Source organism: Ailuropoda melanoleuca, chromosome 2, assembly GCF_002007445.2.
Source record: "Ailuropoda melanoleuca isolate Jingjing chromosome 2, ASM200744v2, whole genome shotgun sequence".
In the NCBI taxonomy this organism is placed as follows: domain Eukaryota; kingdom Metazoa; phylum Chordata; class Mammalia; order Carnivora; family Ursidae; genus Ailuropoda; species Ailuropoda melanoleuca.
Window position 1 is genome coordinate 166231894 of NC_048219.1, and position 23123 is coordinate 166255016.

General features: G+C 38.1%; 1 protein-coding gene across 1 annotated transcript in view; it reads left to right on the plus strand.

Moving 5' to 3' along the window:
- Positions 1-1817: 1817 nt before the first annotated feature.
- CDK15 (cyclin dependent kinase 15) overlaps positions 1818-23123 on the plus strand; it is a 74599-nt gene continuing 53293 nt past the window's right edge. Inside the window, exons 1-6 of the mRNA XM_002919131.3 lie at positions 1818-2004; positions 2723-2872; positions 3086-3180; positions 9856-9935; positions 19022-19116; positions 19875-19937. Coding sequence (XP_002919177.1) covers positions 1876-2004; positions 2723-2872; positions 3086-3180; positions 9856-9935; positions 19022-19116; positions 19875-19937 — 612 coding nt within the window. The 5' untranslated portion in view covers positions 1818-1875. The remainder of the gene's footprint in view (positions 2005-2722; positions 2873-3085; positions 3181-9855; positions 9936-19021; positions 19117-19874; positions 19938-23123) is intronic.

The window sequence follows — 23123 nt, forward strand, 5'->3', positions numbered from 1 at the left end:
CATCTAGTATTTAAACATAGTATTTTAAGTCTTAAGCATTAGGCTATTCTCTTTAAGCAATTTGTGACTTAGGTGAATTACCTCCTAGCAAATAAAAATGCTAGCCATTTAAAAAATCTAAAATTTATGACAATTAGAGAGTAATAAAGAAAAACTGTCTTAAACTTGGTCTGGGTATGAAACAATTCACAACCTCCTTTCAAGCAAAAATCAGCATTTCTCATAAAATGTATTATAATCAAACTATGATAAATTCTAATGGAATTAAGTATTCTGGGGAATTAACTTCTTTCACTCTCTGTTGATTGCTGGTCAAAGATTTAATAGTCTTTAACCAAATAACTTTTTTTGTATTAGTTTAACCAGTCACCTTTTTTTTTTTTTAAGATTTTATTTATTTACTTGACAGAGAGAGAGACAGTCAGCAAGAGAGGGAACACAAGCAGGGGGAGTGGGAGAGGAAGAAGCAGGCTCTCAGCAGAGCAGGGAGCCCGATGCAGAGCTTGATCCCAGAACTCTGGGATCACGCCCTGAGCTGAAGGCAGACGCTTAATGACTGAGCCACCCAGGTGCCCCTGGTCATTTTTTTTTTTAATTAAATGTCTCTAATCTGGGGTGCCTGGGTGGCTCAGTCGGTTAAGCGCCTGCCTTTGGCTTGGGTCATGATCTCAGGGTCCTGAGATGGAGCCCTGCTCAGCAGGGAATCTTCTTCTCCCTCTCCCTCTGCCGCTCCCCCTGCTTGTGCGCTCTCACTCTCTCAGCCAAATAAATAAATAAATAAATAAAATCTTTTTTAAAAAAGGCTCTAATTTAAATGAATCTTTAAGTTGGCCTGTTTTACATATCTTCTCTTATGGCAATTTTAAAATAAAACTTCAATGCATGCTCATCATTAAATTCTCTGAAAGGGTTTTTTTTAAAACTTGAGGTTCAGATATCAAGCATACATAAATATTGTTGTAGTAATAGACATGATTAATTTTTTCCCTTAATGATACTGATTGTGTGTGTGTGTATTCTATATTCTGTCTCACTCTGATTAGTACGTTATAGTGGCAATAATATTAGGAGTGTATGAGAGAAAAAGTTCTGCTCAAACTAGTTCCTTGATGTGGCATGCTATTAATATGGTAACCATTAATTACATTTATGTGGCAGGAAGGGACGGGGGAGTGGGAAGAAGAGAGGGAGAGAAAAAGATATTTCATGCAAACTCCTCTCCCCCCACCATTGGGTAACATCATTATCTGCATAGTAAGAACAACACAGGTGCTCATTAGATCATTTTTGAATCAATGAATGAATAACTACCACTCTGGGACTATCAGCTACTGCACACTGTTGCTTGGAGGCAAAGAGATGAAGATATCTTCCTATTCTATGGTTCTGTGGTTTCTTTGACTACTAAAAGTTGGCTAGGTTGGAAATTTATTTTAAAGTCTGAGAAGTAAAATGCTTTCAGATGAAAGGCAGGGAGAAAATACTCCTCAACATGTCCACTTTAGCACCAGGAAAGCCTAATAAATATCATGGTCATATATGAATAAGCAATGTAAATTCATCAAAGCCGTGTACTGTAACAGCACTAACTTGTGCCTGGAAGAAGAACTTTGTGCCAAAATTGATTCCATCCGATATTAGCCGTCCTGTTTTCAGTTGTGCACAGAAGAATGCAGGCGGCCACCTTTCCGATGTAGCTTCTTGCACTGATCAGGAAAAACTGCTGAAGTCATGAGGCTCTCCCCTCCGAGCCCTCATGTGAGTCATATGAAAGCTCCAGCCTTGCTGACCTCTGGCAAAAAGGGAGTGAACAAGGACAGGAGAGGCGGAGGGGAGAGGTTCAAGTGTGGGTTTTCTCCTTGAACCTAGAAGATTATGGGTCAAGAGCTGTGTTCAAAGACTCTCCAGCCTGGACGCAGCTGCCATCGCTGCTGGGAGGGAGGCGAGGCACAGAGCTGCCAGAGAACAGCGCCTGTGCCCGAGACGCCGGAGCCTGCGATCGAGGTATTTGTCTCCCAGGAGGAGCATCTTCCTCTGTTAATAAACAAAGGAGTTCAGAGACTCCCTTTCTGAAACAGGGTCGGATTTTTCTGCGGTAGGTCTCAACCAATAAAGGAGAAATCCTATTAAAGTCACAGAGAATTTATGGCTGTTGTTATCAAATTTGTGGATGTTCTTGTAAACCAAAAGGGAAAAACAATCGTATGCGTTGGGCTGCACAAAACTCAGTTGACCTAAAGTTGAGAAAGCAGTTATTCTCTTGTAATCTCTGAAGTACTAAATTACAGAGCTGAGCCTCAGAAAGCAAGCTGCAGTATTGGTATGCTATGGGTTCCAGACCTTGATGATTAGCTTATGGTTATTAGCAATGACATATGAGAAAATCATTCCCCAAAAAGATAAATTAAGAGGACATGAGGGAAAAAAGAAAAGGCTGAGTTAAACAGAAAAATTGGAAACCATCCACCAGAGAGATTTAGGTTAACTGAAGTGTTTAAGACATATTTTTAAGTGAAGAAAGAATGTAGAGTTTCTGCAGTTGATATCATCACGGTCTTTTTTAAGGATCTGGCTTTCAGAAAAGGACTTGCTTTTTGGGGTGTAGGAGGCTTAGAAAGCATCTGAAGAATGACAATCAGACAAATGAAGAAAAAATAGTTTCTGCCAGCCACTGAGTCTTGACTTTGCATACATTTATTCCTGTACTTTCCTTTTTCTCTAGCTGACGGACCTAAAAGAAGCGTCATGTTCCATGACTTCATTTCACCCCAGGGGACTTCAGGCTGTCCGTGCCGGGAAGTTCAAGAGTAAAAGGCCACGGAGTAACAGTGATTCTTTTAAGGAAGAGGATGTGAGGCAGGGTTTTCAGTGGGTGAGTGAACAGCTGATGTGGGTGAAGAATTCAATGTGTGCTTGTCTAGGGAGGTTGGCCCTCCCTCCCAGGGTAGTTATGGAGGGGGCCTTCCCAAGTATGCTCTGGCAATGCTGTCTAATTTCTCTTGGGGGGAAAAAAATCAACCTTAAAAAAAAGAAGTGTTCTTTCTTTCTCTCCCACCTCTCACCCCTCCCCATTCCGCTCAAGCAGAGGAAGAGCCTCCCTTTTGGGGCAGCCTCATCTTACTTGAACTTGGAGAAGCTGGGTGAAGGTTCTTATGCTACAGTTTACAAGGGGATTAGCAGGTGAGTGACTCATAGCTGGGAGAGACTCTCTAGATGAGGATCCCACCCTTCTGATTAGAAATAATAGAGCCAAGGGGACACAGGGCAGAAGTTCCGAACTGGTGCAAGACCATAGTCAACAGGGAGAGACACAATGATTTAAAGAGCCTTGCAAGAAAAACAAACTTCTCTTGCCCTAATTAAAATCGACCCACTGAGATGTTTATCAGCTTTTCCTCTCTTTTATTCAATTCGAAGTAGAATCTTTCTACTACAGACCCAAGAAACAAGTATTGTTCTTCACAAGTGCAGCCTCTAAGGGGTTTTTCATATTTCTCCCTAAAACATGATGACAGAGGTTTGCAATGGCAACCTGAGTGTTTGCTCCTTCCTTCTTGCTTTACCTTTCTAGAAGAAACTGAAGTTGGTTTCTACAAAGTATGATACATGCAAAAAATGATTAGTCCTGGGGTTTGTACACTTGCAAAATACACAAAATGGCTGGAGAATAAAAATAATGCTAATCCAGAAGCCAAGTGCCCATTTTGGCTAACAAAGTTTATTAAACCTATGTGAAAGATCCATGAATTTCATTGCTTTTTAATCAAGGTGGGAAAGTCAGAGGTCTGATTTCTTTAGTTTATGTTACTATTAGTGGAGAAAAATAATGGCTCAATGATTTAAAAATCATTTAAAAATGTAGTATAAATACGGCAAGACTATTTATTATTTATCCTAGTAATCATGTTATTATTTTTACATGTTGAAATAGGATTTTAGGGAAATATCATTTAAAATATATTATTTAATTGAATTCCACAGACTATCTTAGGAACTAAGAATATAAGATGTTTCCTTCAAGGGACTCACCTGAGTAATAGGATAAAAAATACATGAGGGGCGCCTGGGTGGCACAGCAGTTGGGCGTTTGCCTTCAGCTCAGGGCGTGATCCTGATGTTATGGGATTGAGTCCCACGTCAGGCTCCTCTGCTAGGAGCCTGCTTCTTCCTCTCCCACTCCCCCTGCTTGTGTNGGGGGTGTTCTCCCCCCCCCCCCCCCCCCCCCGTGCTCTCCCTCTCTCTCTCTCTCAAATAAATAAATAAATAAATAAAATCTTTAAAAAAAAGAGAAATAGTTTTTTAAGTGCATAGAGATATATATACAAGTATATTCATTGCAGCAAGATTTATAATAGAAAAAGTAAAAACCTAGTCACCTCGTTAATGGAGGACTGGCTAAATAATCACCATGCAGTGAAGCAGTGTGCAGCCATCTAAAGGAAAAGGTAGACGTACCAATATGAAAAGATGTCCAATATTTTGAAAGATAAAAGCAAGTTATAGAATAATATATACTCTATATTCTCACTTAGGAAAAAAACTACTTTTTATCATTTAAAAATTTATCATTTAAAAATAAGTTCATCATTTCAAAATTCATCATTTAAAAATAAGTTTTAAAATATCAAAAAGATAGATGCCAAATAAATTCAACATCACTTACTAGTTTTTAAAACTCTGAACAAAATAGGAATAAAATGAAAATTCCTCATCATGATATAGAATATTTCAAATCATCAATCCACATACCTTTTTTGTTAAATACTAGAGACATCCCCATTAAGTTAGAGATAGGGTGAGAATGCTCATTATCCTTTACTCTTAAAGATTATCATAAATATTCTAGCCAATGTAATGACAAAAAAAAAGGACTGAATGTTGTTTTTGTGGATTATAGAATTGTCTACCTAAAAAAACCAAGGAATCATCTAAGAAACCAACAGAAGCAGTAAGATAGAACAGTAAGGTGATCAATTACAAAATCAAAATACACTTATCAAAAGTAGTCTTATGTATTAGCAATATCCATTTAATAGAAAATATAGTAAGGGAAGTTACTCTTACAATATCAACAACAAAAATCATTAGTATCAAAAAATGGGCAAGGGTTTATTAAGGGACATAAAGACCTGAGAAAGAGCCAGACAGGAATTCATTCATTCTACTAATATTTATTAAGCACCTATTATGTGCCAGGCACTATTTCAGCCAATAAAGAGTCATTGGGGAACAAAGGAGACAAAATTCTCTACTCTTATGGTGTGTACATACTAGTCAGGCAATAAACAAATTGACGAAAGACTGAGTCTGTAAAAAGTGAAAAGTGCTTTGAAAAAAAATAAAACAGCAAAGTGGGATAGGAGTGCCAGAGTGCGGTGGTAGGTGACTCTTTTAAATAGCGGGATGAGAAAGGAACCCTTGAACACAGACTCTGACAAAGGTGAGGCACAATCCGTATGCATGAACAATGGAACAGAGCCTCATGCGGAGGGAATAGCAAGTAACAAATCCCTGAGGCAGGAATAGGCAGGACATTGCAGGGGAAAGTCGAACGAGGTGAGGACAGGGAAGAGCTGCAGTTGCAGCTGTATATAGATCAGGTGTATAAAGTCTTGTGGATTATTCCGGAGACCATCATAAGTACAGAATATTTGGGTGAGAAAATCAAATAGTGCAAAGATGTCAATGATTCTTTAATTTCAAGTATTAATATATTATAAGTATGTTGAAATGCTATAGTGTAGTATAGAAATAGTGTATATATAATGAAGCATCGAACTTTGCATTGGAATCCGGGGATGTACTGTATGGTGACTAACATAATATAATAATAAAAAAAAGAAATAGTGTATATAGAGTAGTATAAGAAAAGACAGATCAAAGAAATATGATTTTTTTTAAAAGTCCAGAACAGTCACAAACCCAAGTGTTAGTAAGATCTAATATATAATCGTGGTAACTTGTCAAATCAACCAAGGAAAAGAAGACAGTCCAATAATGAACCTGGGATGATAATTAGCAACTTGGAAAAAGTAAATAAACAATATAAATTCCTAATAGATTAAAGAGCTAAATGAAAGGGACGCCTGGGTGGCGCAGTCGTTGGGCATCTGCCTTCGGCTCAGGGCATGATCCCGGCGTTAAGGGATCGAGCCCTGCATCAGGCTCTTCCGCTATGAGCCTGCTTCTTCCCTCTCCCACTCCCCCTGCTTGTGTTCCCTCTCTCGCTGGCTGTCACTATCTCTGTCAAATAAATAAATAAAATCTTAAAAAAAAATAAAGAGCTAAATGAAAAAGAAAAGATAAGAACTAGAAGAATAGGTAAAGGAATTCTATGCAATCTTTGGGCTGGAAAGATCTGTCTATACATAATACTGAAGTCAGAACCCTTAAGAGAAGATTGGAAGTGTCCATGGTGCCCCATCTGGCCATGTATGTTCTAGGGAGCCCTAGTTCTGAGAGACCTTACGAAATGTTTCACCGAAACACTTGCCGTTGTCAAATCATTGCAGGGAACACTAAAACAAAACTGAAAATGTGATTCGTCATTACAACTGCTTTCAGCATCTTTGAAATGTTAATGTATACCATGACTATCTAAGAAAGATTAAGAAAAATTTTAAAGTATAAAGCATTTTCTAAACATATTTGATCAAAAAACTGTTTTGTGGGGTGGGAGAATGTCACAGAGGTATGCTCTGAGTAAAACATTTTGGAAAATACTGGACTTCATAAGAATTTTAAAGTTCAAAATTTTAAAGACATGTTAAAGTAGACAAAATAAATAGGTGAAAAGTATATGAAAAATATTTCAATAAAATTTTGGCAAATAGGCAAATCACATAAGAACAGAAAAGACCAATAAACTTAAGAAAATTCAGGTCCGCGATTAGTTAAAAAATAGAAATTAAAATGTGATAATCCTTTTTAAGCAAATTAAATAGGCAAAAAGAAAAAAATGAAGATAGAAGTATGACCCCCAAAAACAACTCCCATATTTATGGGGCTACGTCAAAGGGACACAGGAGCCAATTGAAAGGACTCCCAGAGGATAAAGCTGGAAAAATTTGAGCAACAAAATAAACTAGTATTGGATTATAACCCAAAGTGTAAAATAAATATCTATGAGTCTACACTGCTACGAATAAATGGCTCAGTAAATTAATAAATGGGAGAGAAGAGAGAAATTTCCTGTGCAGAAGAATTTCAAATAATTTATGTAAATAACCCACCTGGAAGGAGGTGGAGCATATATCCCCCATACCTTAAGTGTGGGTTACTCTTAGTGACATTCTTCCAAAAGTACACTGTGGAAAGGGAGTTGGGAGGAGTAACCACAGTGAAGAAGTCTGATAGACACGACCTCAGCTGGTGGTTAAGGCCAATATCAAAAGTCATAAACTCTGATGATAGTATGTACCCTTAATCTGATGTGATGAAAATGGCACTTTACCTTCTCAAAAACCATAACCCCCATCTCATCAGAAGAGAAACATCAGAAATATTCACATAAAGAGGTATCCTACAAAATTCTTTACCAGTACTCCTCAAAATTGTCAAGGTCATCAAAAACAAGGAAAATCTGGGAGTCTGTCACAGCCAAGAGGAGCCTAAAGAGACATGACAACTATATGTAATGTGGCATCTTAGATGGGATCCTAAAAAAGAGAAAGGACATTAGGTAAAAACTAAAGAAATCCTGATAATCATACTGCAATATATAGATGTAAAGCAACACATTGTACACCCTTAACCTCCAAATGCTGTATGTCAATTATATCTCAATTTCAAAAAAAGATTAAGATAGATAAATTGATACTTTAAAGGAGATAAAAGAAAGCGTTTTGAAATCAAATTGGAAAACCATAACAAACTTATAAATGCCGTAGAAAAGGAAAAAAAGGAATATGTAATATCAAATAAATTTTTAAAACTTAAAAATCCTCTATACTCCATCACTCTAGCACAGCAATTGCATATGCACACAAATTATTTAAAGTCACAAACGTGGTATGCTTGCTACTTAGTATTCCATTGTTCATTTTATCATGAATATTTTCTACTTTTTACATGTTTCCTGACTTATGCTATTGTCATGAATTCAAAGTATTCTATCATATTGACGTACCACACATTTTTAAATTGCTCTAATGTTGGACATTTCAGCTATTTCTATTGTGTTCTATTATAACATAGTAGAGAATATCTTACATGCATTTGGAATTTTAAAAATCATTATTAAATGAGTTCATTGGAAAAAATTCCTGGGTCTGGTACTTTTATGGCTTTTCCTGTGTATTATCCTGTTGCACTACCCCCAAATTTTACCAATGTATAATGCAACCCACAATAAAAAATACAATTTTACTGCAAAAAACTAAAGAACTCTTAATAAACTATAATCTTTAGTTAATAATAATGTGTCCATATTGCTTCATTAATTATAACAAATGTATTGTACTAATATATTAACAATAGGAGAAACTGGATGAGGGGTATATGAGAACTCTCTATTTGATCTTCTCAATTTTTCTGTAAATCTAAAACTGCTCTAAAAAATGAAAGAAAAAAAAAAAAGAAAGAAAACCAGTGTTGGCAAGAAAGTGCTGGAATGGCCACTCTCATTACCAGTCAGTGGTGTGATCACTCTGTGGCATAATTTGGGAACGTGCGTTCAAAACAATAAAAACTACCTACCAATTCCGACTCGACCCTAAGAAAAGAATAGGGGCTGTGTGAAGAGACTGAGCGACAAACAGGACAGTGACTGTATTTTTATAATGGCCCAAAGAAACAATTTAAAAGCATTTGGAAGCAGCTAAGCATAAACACACTGAGGTATATTTATATGATGAATTATTATCTCATTATTAAATATCATATAGTACAAGAATGAATAGAAGAAAAATTAGATGGAGGAAAAGCAGGTTACTAATAATATGATATGAATCCCACTGTATTAAAAATAATATATTTAAGGGTGCCTGGGTGGCTCAGCCGTTAAACGTCTGCCTTTGGCTTAGGTCATGATTCCAGCGTCCTGGGTTCCAGCCCCGCATCGGGCTCCCTGCTCGGTGGGCAGTCTGCTTCTCCCTCTCCTCTTGTGCTCTCTCTTGCTCTCTCTCAAATAAATAAATAAATAAAATCTTTTAAAAAATAATATATTTACCCTTATATGAAAATCTTGGTTCTCTAGGGCTTCACTTACATCGGTGACCGAAAGGATGAATAAGGGGAGAGCAGGAGGAGATTAAGAGAGAGAAGTAATGGTGGGGCCGGGCAGATATCAGGGGCACCCAGGAGATGGTTCTAAGAATTTGGCTTTTATTCAGAGTGGAATGTGAAGATAACATGGGCTGTGAGCAGAGAAGTGATTTGTTCTGACTTTCCCTTTGAAACGATGTCCTGGGCTACTCTGTTGAGAGTAGAAACTAGGGGTACAGACATACAAGTAGGGAAACTGTTAGGAGGTCACTATAACAATCAGAGGGAAAATAAGGATGGCTTAAAGTGCACAAAGGGAAATTAAAGGAACAAGATACATCAAAATATTACGAGAATGGATTTGGTGGGGGAGGGGCAGGGCTCTGTGCTTTTCTATATTCTCCAAAGTTTCTATAATGAGTCTCTATCACTTTGGTAAAAAGAAAAAAATATATATATATTTTGGTATACATACATATGACTTTTTAAACCTGTTTATTTTGAAAACATTGTGGATTCATATGCTGGAATATATTTGGAAGGAAAAGTGACTTTTGTTACACTGTCCTTAGTATAAACTGCTGCTATGAACTGCTGTGAACCATTGCAATAAATGTGTGCCCTTCCCCCCCCCAACCCCAACTCTTCTAGGATAAATGGACAACTAGTGGCTCTTAAAGTCATCAGCATGAATGCAGAGGAAGGAGTCCCATTTACAGCTATTCGGGAAGGTAAGAAACAAGAGATCTGTTTTATAAGTCCTCGACTTGGTAAAAAAAAAAAATCCATTGAGTCTCTCCATTCAGCATCTAGCTTTTGATATTTCTAGAAGTAATATTATAATTGCAACTGTATTCTTCATAATGGTTTTCAGAGTATATTGAAACTATCATTGTATTATTTATTCTTGAGGAAATTAAGATTCAAAACTATTATATTAGTTGCCCAAGACTGTGGACTCAATGTGTATTCACTAAATACTCTCTGTGTGTTTGGTCCCATGCTAAAGTGCTAAGGCTATATATATAGAACCCTGGACAGATCCATATAAAAGAGAAAAAATAATACAATCACACAAATTCTCTGTTAGTAATTTACCTGAAAATCGTAAGTTGTTTAGACAGCATTTGAGAAACTCTTTGGGAAGGCATGAATTTTTAGTGTTGTTCCTGTATGTTCTCTGTACCCTGGGCAGTACAGCAAGTAGGTGAGGCATCTGGTCTCAGATGGACTTGGGTTTGAATCCTAAATCTACCAATTACTATGGTGTGACCATGGATAGATTAGCTTATCCGTTTTAGCCACATTTATTGCAGAAAGAGGATAATAATACCACTTTTATTGAGTTGTTATAAGAATATGCATCTAAAGCACTTATCACATTTCCAGAGGTCAACAAATACTGGCTATTACTTACTATTCCATTCTTGTTCCTTTCCTTTAGTGATGTCTCATTCACTATCAGGATAACTAATAATCTATAATATAAAAATCAAGAAGGGGGCACCTGGGTGGCTCAGTCAGTTAAGCATCTGACTCTTGATTTCAGCTCGGGTCTTAATCTCAGGATCATTCATTCAAGCTCTGTGTTTAAAAAAAAAAAATCAAGAAGGAAATATAGTAAAAATAAATCATTAAAAATATAATTTATTAACATTTTACATGAGCCATTTAAAATAAAATGATGATAGGATTGCTGTCCATTTTAGGAAAAAACCAGAAACGACTCTTCCCTTTTATTGTCTCCCCTTTGAACTACTTTATCTTCCCCTCTTTATGGAATGCATAGTCTATGTACAGCATAATGCTGGGCCTTGTGAAGGATGAGAAGAAAACGCTCTGATCTTTGCTCTGTATCATTTTCAGTTTTAACAGAGTAGATGATTCAAGTTACAAGTGTTATAATGGAGGTTAGCAAAGAAAAAAGACATAAACTAAGATGAGAACCAGTGAGTCTTGGTGTGGCTAATGGAGTCAGTAGATTTGGAACTGAGCTTGGAAGGATGGGTTATGTAAACAGGCATGGAAAAAGCAATTTAGAAAATGAGTTTATAACTAAATTTGATGCCATTTTCAAAAGTCTTTTAGAGCCCTTGGGAAATAATTCATTTTGAATTTGAGTAGAGGGGCCAAATGGCTCTCAGGTTAGGCGGGGATTCATCCTGGTAGGATCAGGTGCATTCTAGAGGAAAGCAAGGTTTTAAGTGTTTAATATAATGGAAGCTGCATTTACTAATGTACTTATTAGTGGTCCCCATGAAAGTATGATCAGATTTAGAAAGAGATGTGTGGATAGGTTGAATAGTATTTCTGAACATAATAGAAATCCCCAGGTCACCAATATAATGGGAGAGTCTCTGGCCCAGTTTCACTGCATTTTCATGGTGTTGCCTTTGTGCGTTCGAGTTTGCCTATTACTTCAGGCCTGCCTCGCTCAGATTTTGCCCACAGCCAAGTTTTTCAGGTTGACATTTGACTTAGCAATGAAAATTTTTCACCAGTTTTGCTAACAGATGGCTCTCAGCATGGTTCAGAAAAGCTGGATCTGTATTGTTCTGTATGGTAGATGTTTCTTTTATTGCATATTTACTGAGGAATTGCCTCTCCCTCCCAGGTGTTTGCAATTACATTTAGTATTCGACTGTGGACTTTCTGGGTTTGTTTTATGGACTTACCTTACTGAACGCTTTGCTTGTATAATATTAAAAACCACAAGAGGATTTTTGACACATTGGAGGTTGTTAGGCATCCATTTTCCAACAATGAATGTTTCTTTTTCCATCACTGAAAAACTGGGGGCCCTTGTTAGAGAAGCCCTCTCCCCTCAAGAAGAGATGAGGCCTCATTTGAAAACTTTGGCACTGTCCCATTTTTCCTGTAAGAACTTTAAGGATGTGAGACCAGGGAGACAGGAGGTTAAATGAGAAGGGATGGAAGGCAAAATAAGAACAGCTGGAGTTCATTAGTTAAAATCCAGGGTCACTAGCTAAAAAGGCAACCAAAAGCCACATGCAGAAAAACTGAACAAGTAATGCAGATTTTTTTTAAGAAAAGCCTTGAAGCAGGAATTACTTTTCCTGAACAGTTTGGCTGCTCTGATGGGATATCAGCCAAAGATTTACTGAGTAGGATTTTACTACATGGACGGTCTCTCTCCATATAAGTAGAATACATATGGTGGTTCATTAATCTGGTCATTTGGAGAACTATTTGATCTTAACATGTAATATGATGAAATTAGCAAAAGTATGAGCAACACTAAGGGACACATATCATAATACATGTGCCAGATACTTTTTATGTGTCACCTCTTTCAATTCTTTTAACAACCTTTGGAGATAGATGCTATTATTATTCCAATGGATAGCCATGATTCAAACCAAATCTCTCTGACTCAAAAATCTATACACTCTCTATGAATATTCCACAGATATTCTACAAATATTTATTGAGCACCTACTATGGCTACACACTTGGATGGATGCCAGATACATAGCAGTGCACATAACAGACACGTTCACTGCCCTCATTCCTTTGCTAATTAAAAAGATTAGCTGCCTTCATGAAAAAATCTTCCACAATTGGCTCTAGAATTATATTTTAACTGTTTATTTTTACAGCTAGGAGAACATACTTTCATTTGAACGGGTGAATATTTTAAGCTTTTATGTAAGAATACATTCCCTAGTTTTACAAAACTGTGTATCATTACGTATCTTAATAATGTGCATTATTTTAAATATCTTTCAAAAAATAGAAACTTTTGGTTTAAACCCAAGACTTTTAGCCCATTAGCAGTATTTGTTTAGGAAGCAATCATATAACTAAATTTTTTTGAAGACTAGGCATAAGACATAATCTTTTCTCCCCTTCCCCCCCCATTATCTTTTTTTAGATATTTACATCAACTCTAGGAGGTAAAGCATGTTATTTTTGTTGTGCAGATGAAGGCATCGAAGTCTCAGAGAGGTTAAGTAACTTGTCTGAAGCCTCAGAACTAGTAATCAGAATAGTTAGGTATTAGAATCCATTCTGTCCTCATCCTACTTTATTATGATAAATTTAGAAATCCATAACTCAATCATTTCTCCTTTAGCAAAAGTAAAAATAAAAATAGAAATCTGTTTTTATGATACATTTTGTATAAATGTTAAGCAAAATGCAGAAGTAATATTTTAAAGAGAATAATATTGTATGTTTGTCAATTCTGATTCTATCATGTACTTTATAGCACCAGTAATTGCAGTGTTTAAATTAGAAACAGTTTTAGCTGAGGACCTTTCTCTAATAGAAAACATTACAAAGTAATTATTCCCAGTCCATATTTGAGAAAACTGAGCCAAAAATAGACTAAGGAACCACCCCAAGGTCATACAATGGGGTAGAGGATACGATAAGAACCGCTGACTTGCCTGTTACTACAAATAGACTGCGGGAGGCCTGGTTGACAAGAAGTCCTCCATAGAATGCAATCAAATCACATCACAGACCTAGCACATTTTCATAAGCATAGATTTTTATAAAACAAAATGATGTCGGGATGACGATATGGGATCAGATTACAATTGCAAAGAAATCGGGTGACTATCTAACGTTTGTCTTAACATTTAACATAATCTAGATTTCTTTTCTTGGAATGAATAACTTGACTCATTTACTTGATTTGTGACACCCAGGCCGAAAGAAATGTAACATCAGGAAGCACAAACTTTTTAATTCAATGCCCAGTGGAGGTTGGGGGTGGAAACTGACTCCATTATTAACTCCTACATAAACTCAATTACAACCATTTGGTCTTCACTAATTTACAAGCTCTTACTGAGCAACACATGCCAGGCCTATGCTAGATGCTAGAGATGCAAAGATAGGGACAAGGACAATCCAGACTTTCAAAAGCTTACAGTCAGCCAGCCATTCACTACCTAGAGCTGGGCCATAGGACTTTGGGAGCCAGCCTCGTTCTTCCCTGTCCCCATCATATTTTACATACACTAAAGCAGACACAGTAGAGTAACATTAAAACATCATGACCCGTTGCACTTGGAAAGCATCAATTTTCCTAAAACTTCACTAACCCACAAACCCCAATAAAATTTAACGAAACCAGGAAACTAAATATTCTCATATCATTGCAAGATGAAAATAATTTTTAAAATTGTTAAATATCTTACATATATGAGAATCAAATTAAGTGCCATTTAATGTTCAACCAGTTGGTCCTACTACATTTGGACACTTAAAATGAAGAAAGAATACTTTGGATTTTTAAAATGAGCTGAATAATGTTCAGTTGTGATCTGATCTTTGGGATTAAGTTGTTTTCTTCAGATTTACTCTTTGGCTTTCTGACTGTTCTCATACCAAGGTAATATATGCAGAATTCCTACAGCAATGCCTGGCATGTGGTAAATGCTCGATGAGCTATCATCATCATCATCATCATCGCCATGATCACCAAAAGTATTTTGGAAGCACTCAAAGAAATTCCACTGTGATTCTACTTGTCTGGATCTTTAAAGACTCCCAATTTATCTGTGTGTCTTTTCTTTGAAAAGAAAACAAAAACAGGTATACTTAGAATATGTGAATTATAAAAACAATAATTTTACAGGAATCAGAATGCTCTGATTTTAGGATCTTTCCCCTTCGCAGTCAGCTTTTGTATCCTTCAGTTTGTTAGTCTGCAGAACACACCATATCCTACTGTGAAGTTTATGAGGCAGCCTTGAAATGAGAAGAAAGAACTTTTCGTCTTGGGGTTGAGACCCACACATCTGAGGCTGAAAGCATTTTAGATCCCTTTGGTAGATGGACCTGACAATATCCAATACCATGAGATGCCATTTACTCTTTCATGTAAATTGCCTATTCTTGCTCACCAAAAGTCACAGTGTGCATATAAGTATTTCGGTAGTTCTGGAGTGTTAAAAAAGCAGTCGTAGATATGGCAATAACACTCACAACATTTATAACGTAATGAGGAAGACAACGAAAAGAAAGCATTTCTCACAGAAAACCCTCTGCGAACCAATTATAGTTATAGTAATGATATTAGGTGGTTAGGGGCACCATATAATATTCTATATCACTAGAGATACAGCAATAGGCAAAAAAGACAGAAGTCTCTGCTTAAGGGTGGAGATAGAATATTAACAAATATATAATAGGTTAGGGGTAATAAGTGGTAAGTGCTATGGAGAAGAATAAAAACAGGGCACAGAGACAGAGGATCATTAGCGTAGGTCAGGGGTGGGGAGGCTGCTATTTCATTGAGAAGGGTCATGGAAGCCCAGACTTTACGTGTGTGGTTTGAACAGAGACCTATAGGAAGCGAGGGAGAAAACATGCAGGGAATGAGATAAGAGGGTTATAGGCAGAGACAAGGACAAGTATAAGACTCAAGGAGCAAATGTGTTTGGAAGTGTCCAAGGAACAGCTAAGAGGCCAGCATGCTAGAGACAAGTGAGCAAGGATAGGAGTGTGAATTGATGAGGGCAAGGAGGTAATGCGGGCTGGACAGGCCAGTGTGAGTCCTTTGGATCTTACCCTGAGTAAGATCCACTGGAGAGTTTGGAAGCAAGAAAGACTTCCATCTGAGGAGGTTGGCTGTTCTGTGCACAACAGACTGCAGAAAGGGAGGGAGGATGCAGGGAGAGACTAGCTGGAAGGGATGGGCACGAATTCAGTCAAGATAGAATGATGGCTTGGCCCGGGATGGTAGCAGAGAGATGGCAAGAAGGGAGAGATTCTGGGCATGTTTTCGTATTGCCAACAAATCTGCTGAATTGGATAAGGGTGTGAGAAAAAGAGCTGAGAGGAGTTTAAAAAGATTTCTGCAAAGAAATTGTGAATTGAAGATGAGACTAATAATATAAAAAGTGCACAATAGAGAAATGATAAAACTGACACTTTTCCTACCCCTATAAAATAGAAATTACCAAGAAAACTAAATAAAATATTTATACCCAGTGTTAGCAGTGAGCCTCATCCTAAGTAGATATTGTTCCTTGAGCTTTTTAGCAAATAACAGTATGAAGCCATCATGATTAAGAAAACATGCCACCATGACTTTAAAAATAAGCATCACAAGGGGTACCTGGGTGGCTCAGTCAGTTAAGTGTCTGACTCTTGGTTTTGGCTCAGGTCATGATCCCAGGGAGGTGAGACTAAGCCCCACTTTGGGCTACGTGCTCAGCAGGGAGTCTGTTTGAGATTCTCTCTCCCTCTCCCTCTGTCCTTCCTTCCCCCCCCCACCCTCTCTCTCTCAAATAAATGAATCTTTAAAAGAAAAAAAAATAAGCATCATGAGTTTTAGTAATATCAAATTTAAGTAAGAATAAAATTATATTAAAAATATCTTAATATTATTCCTAGCGATTACAGCTTTACCATATCCTTTAAAATCTAGTTTTGGTGTGTGCTTTACAATGCATGGATGTGTGTGTGTGTGTGTGTGTGTGTGTGTGTGTCTGTCTGTCTGTGTGTCTTTGTATAGGGAGAGAAAATGAACATAATTCATAAATAAAAATATACACAAACACAGCATTCTCAACTGATGGTCAGAGGTCATTGTTGTAAATATGGAAGGTGCTGAAAACTCCAGCAGGAACATAACACAAACAAAATTTAAAGATATTCACCTGGGAGTTAGGGTTTAGTGGAGTTCAAGGTAAAAGGCAGGGGCAAGAAGCTGACGGCTGGGGTATTAATTCTAATTTGCAACTGTGTGATGCTTGCCATTTTCCAAGGGTTCCACACATAACATCTGATTCCATCCTCATGTCAACCCTGTGAAGTCAAGTCAGAAAAGGCCTTATCTCTTTTTCAGTAGGAGTGAATTGAGACTGGGGTTGAGATACTCTCCTGAGCTCACTCAGATAGAAAGTGACAGGGCCGGGATTCACATTAGGGCCTTTGGCTCCACAATCGGTTCTCTGTGAAGACATTCAATAAATACATTTGACAAATTAAGTGCTTACTCTTGGCTGAGTGTTGTACTAGGTGGTGCGGCCGCATCCAAAAGAGAGGGAACGTCCCTCCCTCTGTTCCCATGTAGCCTTCAGTCTGGGGCCAGGGACATTAAACAGATGCCTGTCAAACTGTTCACTACATTGACAAAGCAACATATTTGTAAAAGTGGAATAATAAATTTAGCTCCTAAGGACTCAGGGGGCAAAAAGTAAAGTTAGAGTATTAGTCATTAGAGCAAAGTAGGGTTAGCGGGTATAATAGGGCTCCTTTGAAGTTTCGAGGTTCCCAGCTCATACTGATGTTAAATAAAGAAGGAAATTCACTGGCTGATAGTTCTGATAACTATGGGCTAGCAGGGCGTAGATGATGTCACCAGGAATCCAGGCCTCTCCATCCTCAGCACTGTTTTTCTCTGCCTTAGTTTTAGTCCCAGGCAGGCTGTCACCAGGTGTTGGTAATCTGGCCAGAGCAGCTCCTAGTGAAATCCTACAAGCTCAATCTTCTTTTCACAGTGGAAAAGAAAGTACTTCTTTCTGGACAACACCAACAAAATACAGTTTTGTGCCTGGTCTCTATCGCGGTGCCTAGAGAGTGCTGTGCTCTGACTGGCCAGGCCTGGGTGACACACTCAGTCTTGAGTAAGGGTGGGGTCAGCCCCACCGGAATAGCATGGACTGGGTGGGTAGAGGGTTGGTTCCCCAGAGGAAAATGGAGGTGTCCCCACTAGAAAGGAAAATGGCAATCAAGAGGGCAAAACAACAGAGGACCCTCACAACAGGGTAATAAGATTCCTGAAAGAAGTAATTTGTTCCAAACCTTGAGGGTGGTATTTGAGTTTGGTTTTGATCTTATGGAATTCTGGGAAAGAGTTGGTGTAAGAGATTCTTGACATGCAAGCGTGCCCTGCAGAACATGGATTGGAGGCTTATACTTAACTTTCCCTTTCCTGTAAGTCTTAAGGACACCATTTACTCATGCACGGATGTCCTGAGCTGAGACTCATCATCTCCTTTTATGCCTTTTCTAGTCTCCACCCTTGTGAAGCGAGGGCATCCTATCCCGGAAGCCCCCAACAACAGCCTCTCAGACTCCTTCCCAGCCGCTCACTGGCCTTTTGTGGTGACGTCTCCCTTTTAAAGCTGCCTTTAGTGACCTAATAATAATCTGTTATTAAAGATGAAAGAGACAGTTCTCAGACCGCTCCACTCACACTCCCCTGGGCTCCCCAAGTTTGCCTCTGTCCTCTTTTCAAGTTTGCATTTTCTCCTTTCCATAGAGATTTGCAATTCTCCCTTTAAGAAATCCTCTCCACTCTCTATCATGTTTCAACAATTCTTCATCCCATACTCTTATCCCCCGCCTTCCACTGATCACATCCACTGGCCCTGCTGACCCTCTGTGACACTTTGAATTTTAGAGAATGGTCACATATTGCAAAGTCCTACTCTAGAGGGCAGAACACTCCATTTCCTGCTCCTCCAACGGCCTTTATCTCTCCAGGCCTTCTCTCCTGTAACTCTGAAGCGGAGATAAGATTCCCAGAGGGAAGCACTTGCAAAGTGCTCTGAGTGCTTTGATGAAATTGATTAGATAAATGGAAACATATTTTTTTTGCAACTGCTCTAGCCTGTAAGAAAAATAAGTTATGTAAATGCAATGACTTGCCATTTGACAAATAATGAAGGTCCTTTGTAATTTCAAATATTATTTCATGAGAGTTTTTTCCCAACAACAAAAAAACAGAACGTTTGATTTGAAGTGTTTAAAAAGTAAATACTACTTGATATCTTTAAAGCAGTACTTTCATTATCAATGATTGAATTAACATTTTGTTTAATTTTTCTAGCTTCTCTCTTGAAGGGTTTGAAACATGCCAATATTGTGCTCCTGCATGACATAATCCACACCAAAGAGACTCTGACATTCGTTTTTGAATACATGGTGAGTTGCCCCAGCATTTTATAAAGCATAAGGGAAGAGCCTGGTGCTTGTATAATGAATCTGTTAATATTTTATGGCATGATAAAACTTTCATTACAATGTGGAAAGTGTCATGGAAATTTTCATTATTATGATTACTAAAGCCTATTGTTCTTACACTCCTTCTTTGGTTCTGCTTCTTTACCCACTGTATTTGCTGTCTTTTTCCCCCCTTACCGGCAACAATAAATAAGCACGTTGAGTTTGCCTCCTAAATAAAACTTCTGTACTTATTTTTTTATGTATTTTTAATCACCATCTGAGCAGAACCCAACATTTTTTCATTGACAATAAAGACATAAATCACAAGGTTTTTAAAAATTGTATACAAGTTTGCTGAATAATAACTCACTCTCATATTTTTGAAAGGAAAAAAAGCCATTCAAAATATTAGCAGAAAGAAATCCTAAGGCATGTGTACTTGACTTGCCTCCAAGGAGAGTGAAAAATGCCTGTATCACTGTGTTCAGTGGCAGCCATTTAAAATGAGCACCTTTTTGTGATGGTGAGAAACAAGCTTCCTTCTTAGGACAGCCATTTAGAAAGACACACTGTGCTCGACCTTAATAGGGAGGTCTCAGGAAACCTGGTTATGTATCTTTTGTACCTTATTCTCAAAAATTCTGAAGTTTGTAATACCTCTGACAGTCACGTCTGGGGTCTGCTTTAGGGCACTGTTCAAGACCCACTAATGTCGTTCTCTCCACCATTTGGTGCAGCACACAGACCTGGCCCAGTACATGTCTCAGCACCCAGGAGGGCTTCGTCCGCACAATGTCAGGGTGAGTACTTTGAGAGTCAGGGCTCCTCTCCAGCTTGCCCTCAGCAGACAAATTTTGAAATGGACTGTCATGGCAAAGCAAAGTCCCATCATACTAAATAGAAGATGCATAGCATTGATATTCTGGAGAAAAGTTTTTTTAAAAAGTCCCCCCTTGGGGCGCCTGGGTGGCTCTGTCAGTTAAGTGCCCAACTCTTGATTTCCGCTCAGGCTATGGTCTCACGGTTGTGGGGACTGAGCCCCCTGTCAGGCTTTGGGCTCAGCGGGGAGTCTGCTTGAGATTCTCTCCCTCTGCTCTGCCCTGCCCCCCCCCACGTGTGAGTACTCTCTCTCAAAATCAGTAAATAAAATCTTAAAAAGAAAAAAAAGTTCACCCTCAAGATATAGAGCAATGTCTAGCCATTTTCCAGGCAGCCTAAACTTGTCAGTCATTGCCATGGTGCAAATGTGTCTTCAGAAGTACAAACCAATTAAAAAGAATTGCATTCAAAGGAAAGAAGTGAAGCTAAGCCATCATAAAATAAATACATGGCAGACTACTGTGGTCTGTGATAAACTCTGTGTTTTACTTACAGTTCCCCACCAGAATCAGCAAACAAACTACCTTTGTTAGGTTGAAATTAGTTACCTGTTTGCTTGTTCTATCAGATCCTGTTATAAATGGGACCAAGTTCCATTTCCCAGTCACTGGAATAGAAATAATAACAAACTCTTAACTCGTGTAATTCTATGTCTGCTGTAAGCTTTAGAAGCCATTTTCATTTCATACTTTTCATTCCCTAAGGTTTTTATTGGCATTAATTAATTGATTGGTCCTTGATATAACCTATATAAAATTTCTATATGATGTACTCATTCATTTAATTAAAATTTATATTCTTTTATTCATTTATTCATTCAAGAATGATTGAGTACTTGGTATTATATTAAGTTCTGAGGTTTCAGTAATGAATAAGTTGTGTTTCTTGTTTTCAATAAACTTAAAGCCCAGTAAGATACACAGACTTAAATGGGTAGTAAGAAGCAAATTGACAGGGGCTATGGCCATGTTAACTAGAAATACCATTAGAACTCATAGTAAGGGGACCTAATCCAGTCTTGGGAGCAAGGTGGGTTAAGAAGGTTTGGGGGTTGAGGAGAGTGAAACATTTTAAAATAGCCAGTGGAGATAGGATAGAGACCTAACTAGGCAAACCAAGAAAGAATATCTAGTATTGTGTTGAGGACTCTTGGTGAGAATGAAAACCATTAAATTATCTGCATAGTCATGGGATTTCCTTTTTAATGGCAGTGCTGAGCAATTCAGATAGAGGAATAGAAAAAGGAGACAGATTGATTCAGAGTTGGGATTTTGCCAGACATGTGAAATAAAAAGACAGTTGGGCAAGAGACTTGAAGAGATTGTTAAGAGAGAGTTTAAAGTGATGGTCAGGCTTCTAAACTGAGTCTAATCTGAAGGAAGGAAGTGAAGATAGGCAGGTTGCTGATAGCCCAGGAGAGGGCAGAAGACTCAAGGAACTAGATGTATTAATTAAGTTGATGAACGCTTGGAGAAAGAATAACCAAGAAAGATAGAACATTTTCAGGCTTGAGTGACTCTCATACCAGGCACTGTGCGAAAGGCTTAGAAGGATAAAACGACATAGAAGACATGATTCCTACCCTCATGGGCCTTACAACCAAAAACAAAAGATAAGAAATATGCACCAATACTATTACAGGACATTTGTGATAACACCAAGTGAAAAATAAGACCTAGTGTAGATGTGCGAAAAAGTAAAAGATATCTTCTCATTTTAAGAGACTTTATTAAGCCAGACGTTAAAAGATGTATTGCGTTTCAAGAGGCTGGAATAGGGGAAGATGTCACAGGAGGAAAGAATGTTTTCAGCAAAGAGCAGAAAAGCAGAGCAGAGAAGTATAGGATGTGTTGAAGGAAGAGGACCCCAGAGTCATGGACCATTAGGGTTGGAGGAACCACAGTGTTTTTCAGTCTTCACGTTCTGACCCATTCATGGGTTATGAAATCAATTTGGCGATTAGCAACTAGCATTTTAAAAAATGAGATGGAATAGATGAGAAAAGAATGGAAAATATTAGAGTACATTACACTTAGCAAGAATTAGCATTATTTTGTGCAACTTTTCTAGTTGAAACTGTACTTGTACTTATGTATGAATACTGGATACATATGTATTTCTTATTGTAAGCTGCAGCAGCGGGGCGGGGGGGGGGAGCCTTAACAACATTGGGCTGGTCTAACTTCCTTATTTGCAGAATTGGAGTCCAAGGTTTGAGAAGACAAGTATTTTGCCTGAGGTTATAGAACCAGCTCTTGCCATTGCTAACCTTGATTCGTGGTTAAGATCCTTTTCCACTAGTGCCAATACTGCATCTCTGGTCCTGTTGGCCTGAAATAGAGAATATATTAGTGAGATGGGGGTACTTCAGTCTGGAAGAATAGATTGGGTAGGTGGCTGAGAGCCTTATTTTCTAAAATGTGGACTATATTTCTTAGACAGTAGGGTCATTAAAGGGGTTTGAGTTGAGAGAGAATGACATGATCAGAAGGAAATTTATGTAACTGTGGTCTGTGGGATGGATTAAAGAGTAGGGATTCCAGTTAGGAGTTTATTGAGGTGGGCTAGCCCAGGGCTTCTCAAACTTCAATGAGTGGACGAATGACCTGGGCATCTGATTCAGGAAGTCGAGGGTGAAGCCTCACCTTCTGGATTTCTAACATAATCTCCTTGATTGACCAGAAGAATTATAGCACTATTAACAGAAATAGAAGAAGTTGATTTGCAGAGGAGGAGGAAGACTCCTGTTTTAGACATGGTGAGCTTCTAGTTGTGGTGGAAATCCATAGGGAAGTGAGTAGCAGACAATGAGAGAGGAGATTAGTGTCCAGGAGGAAGACATATGCTGGAGATGTAGACTTAGGGATAATCAGCAGATGGAGCTTGTAGTTCATGACAAGAGGGTAGATAACCAAAAGAGCAATGCACAGAGATAAAAGAACTGATTATAGAACTTTTGCCTTTAGGGGTTGAAAGAGGAACAGGACAACAAGAGACAAAAGGAAGCAGCTTTTCAGATTGTAGAAGATCCAGAAAACACACTCTCATGGAAGTCAAGGGAAGAGACAGTTTCAGCGAAGGCCATGGTCGAGAGGGTCACTAGCACC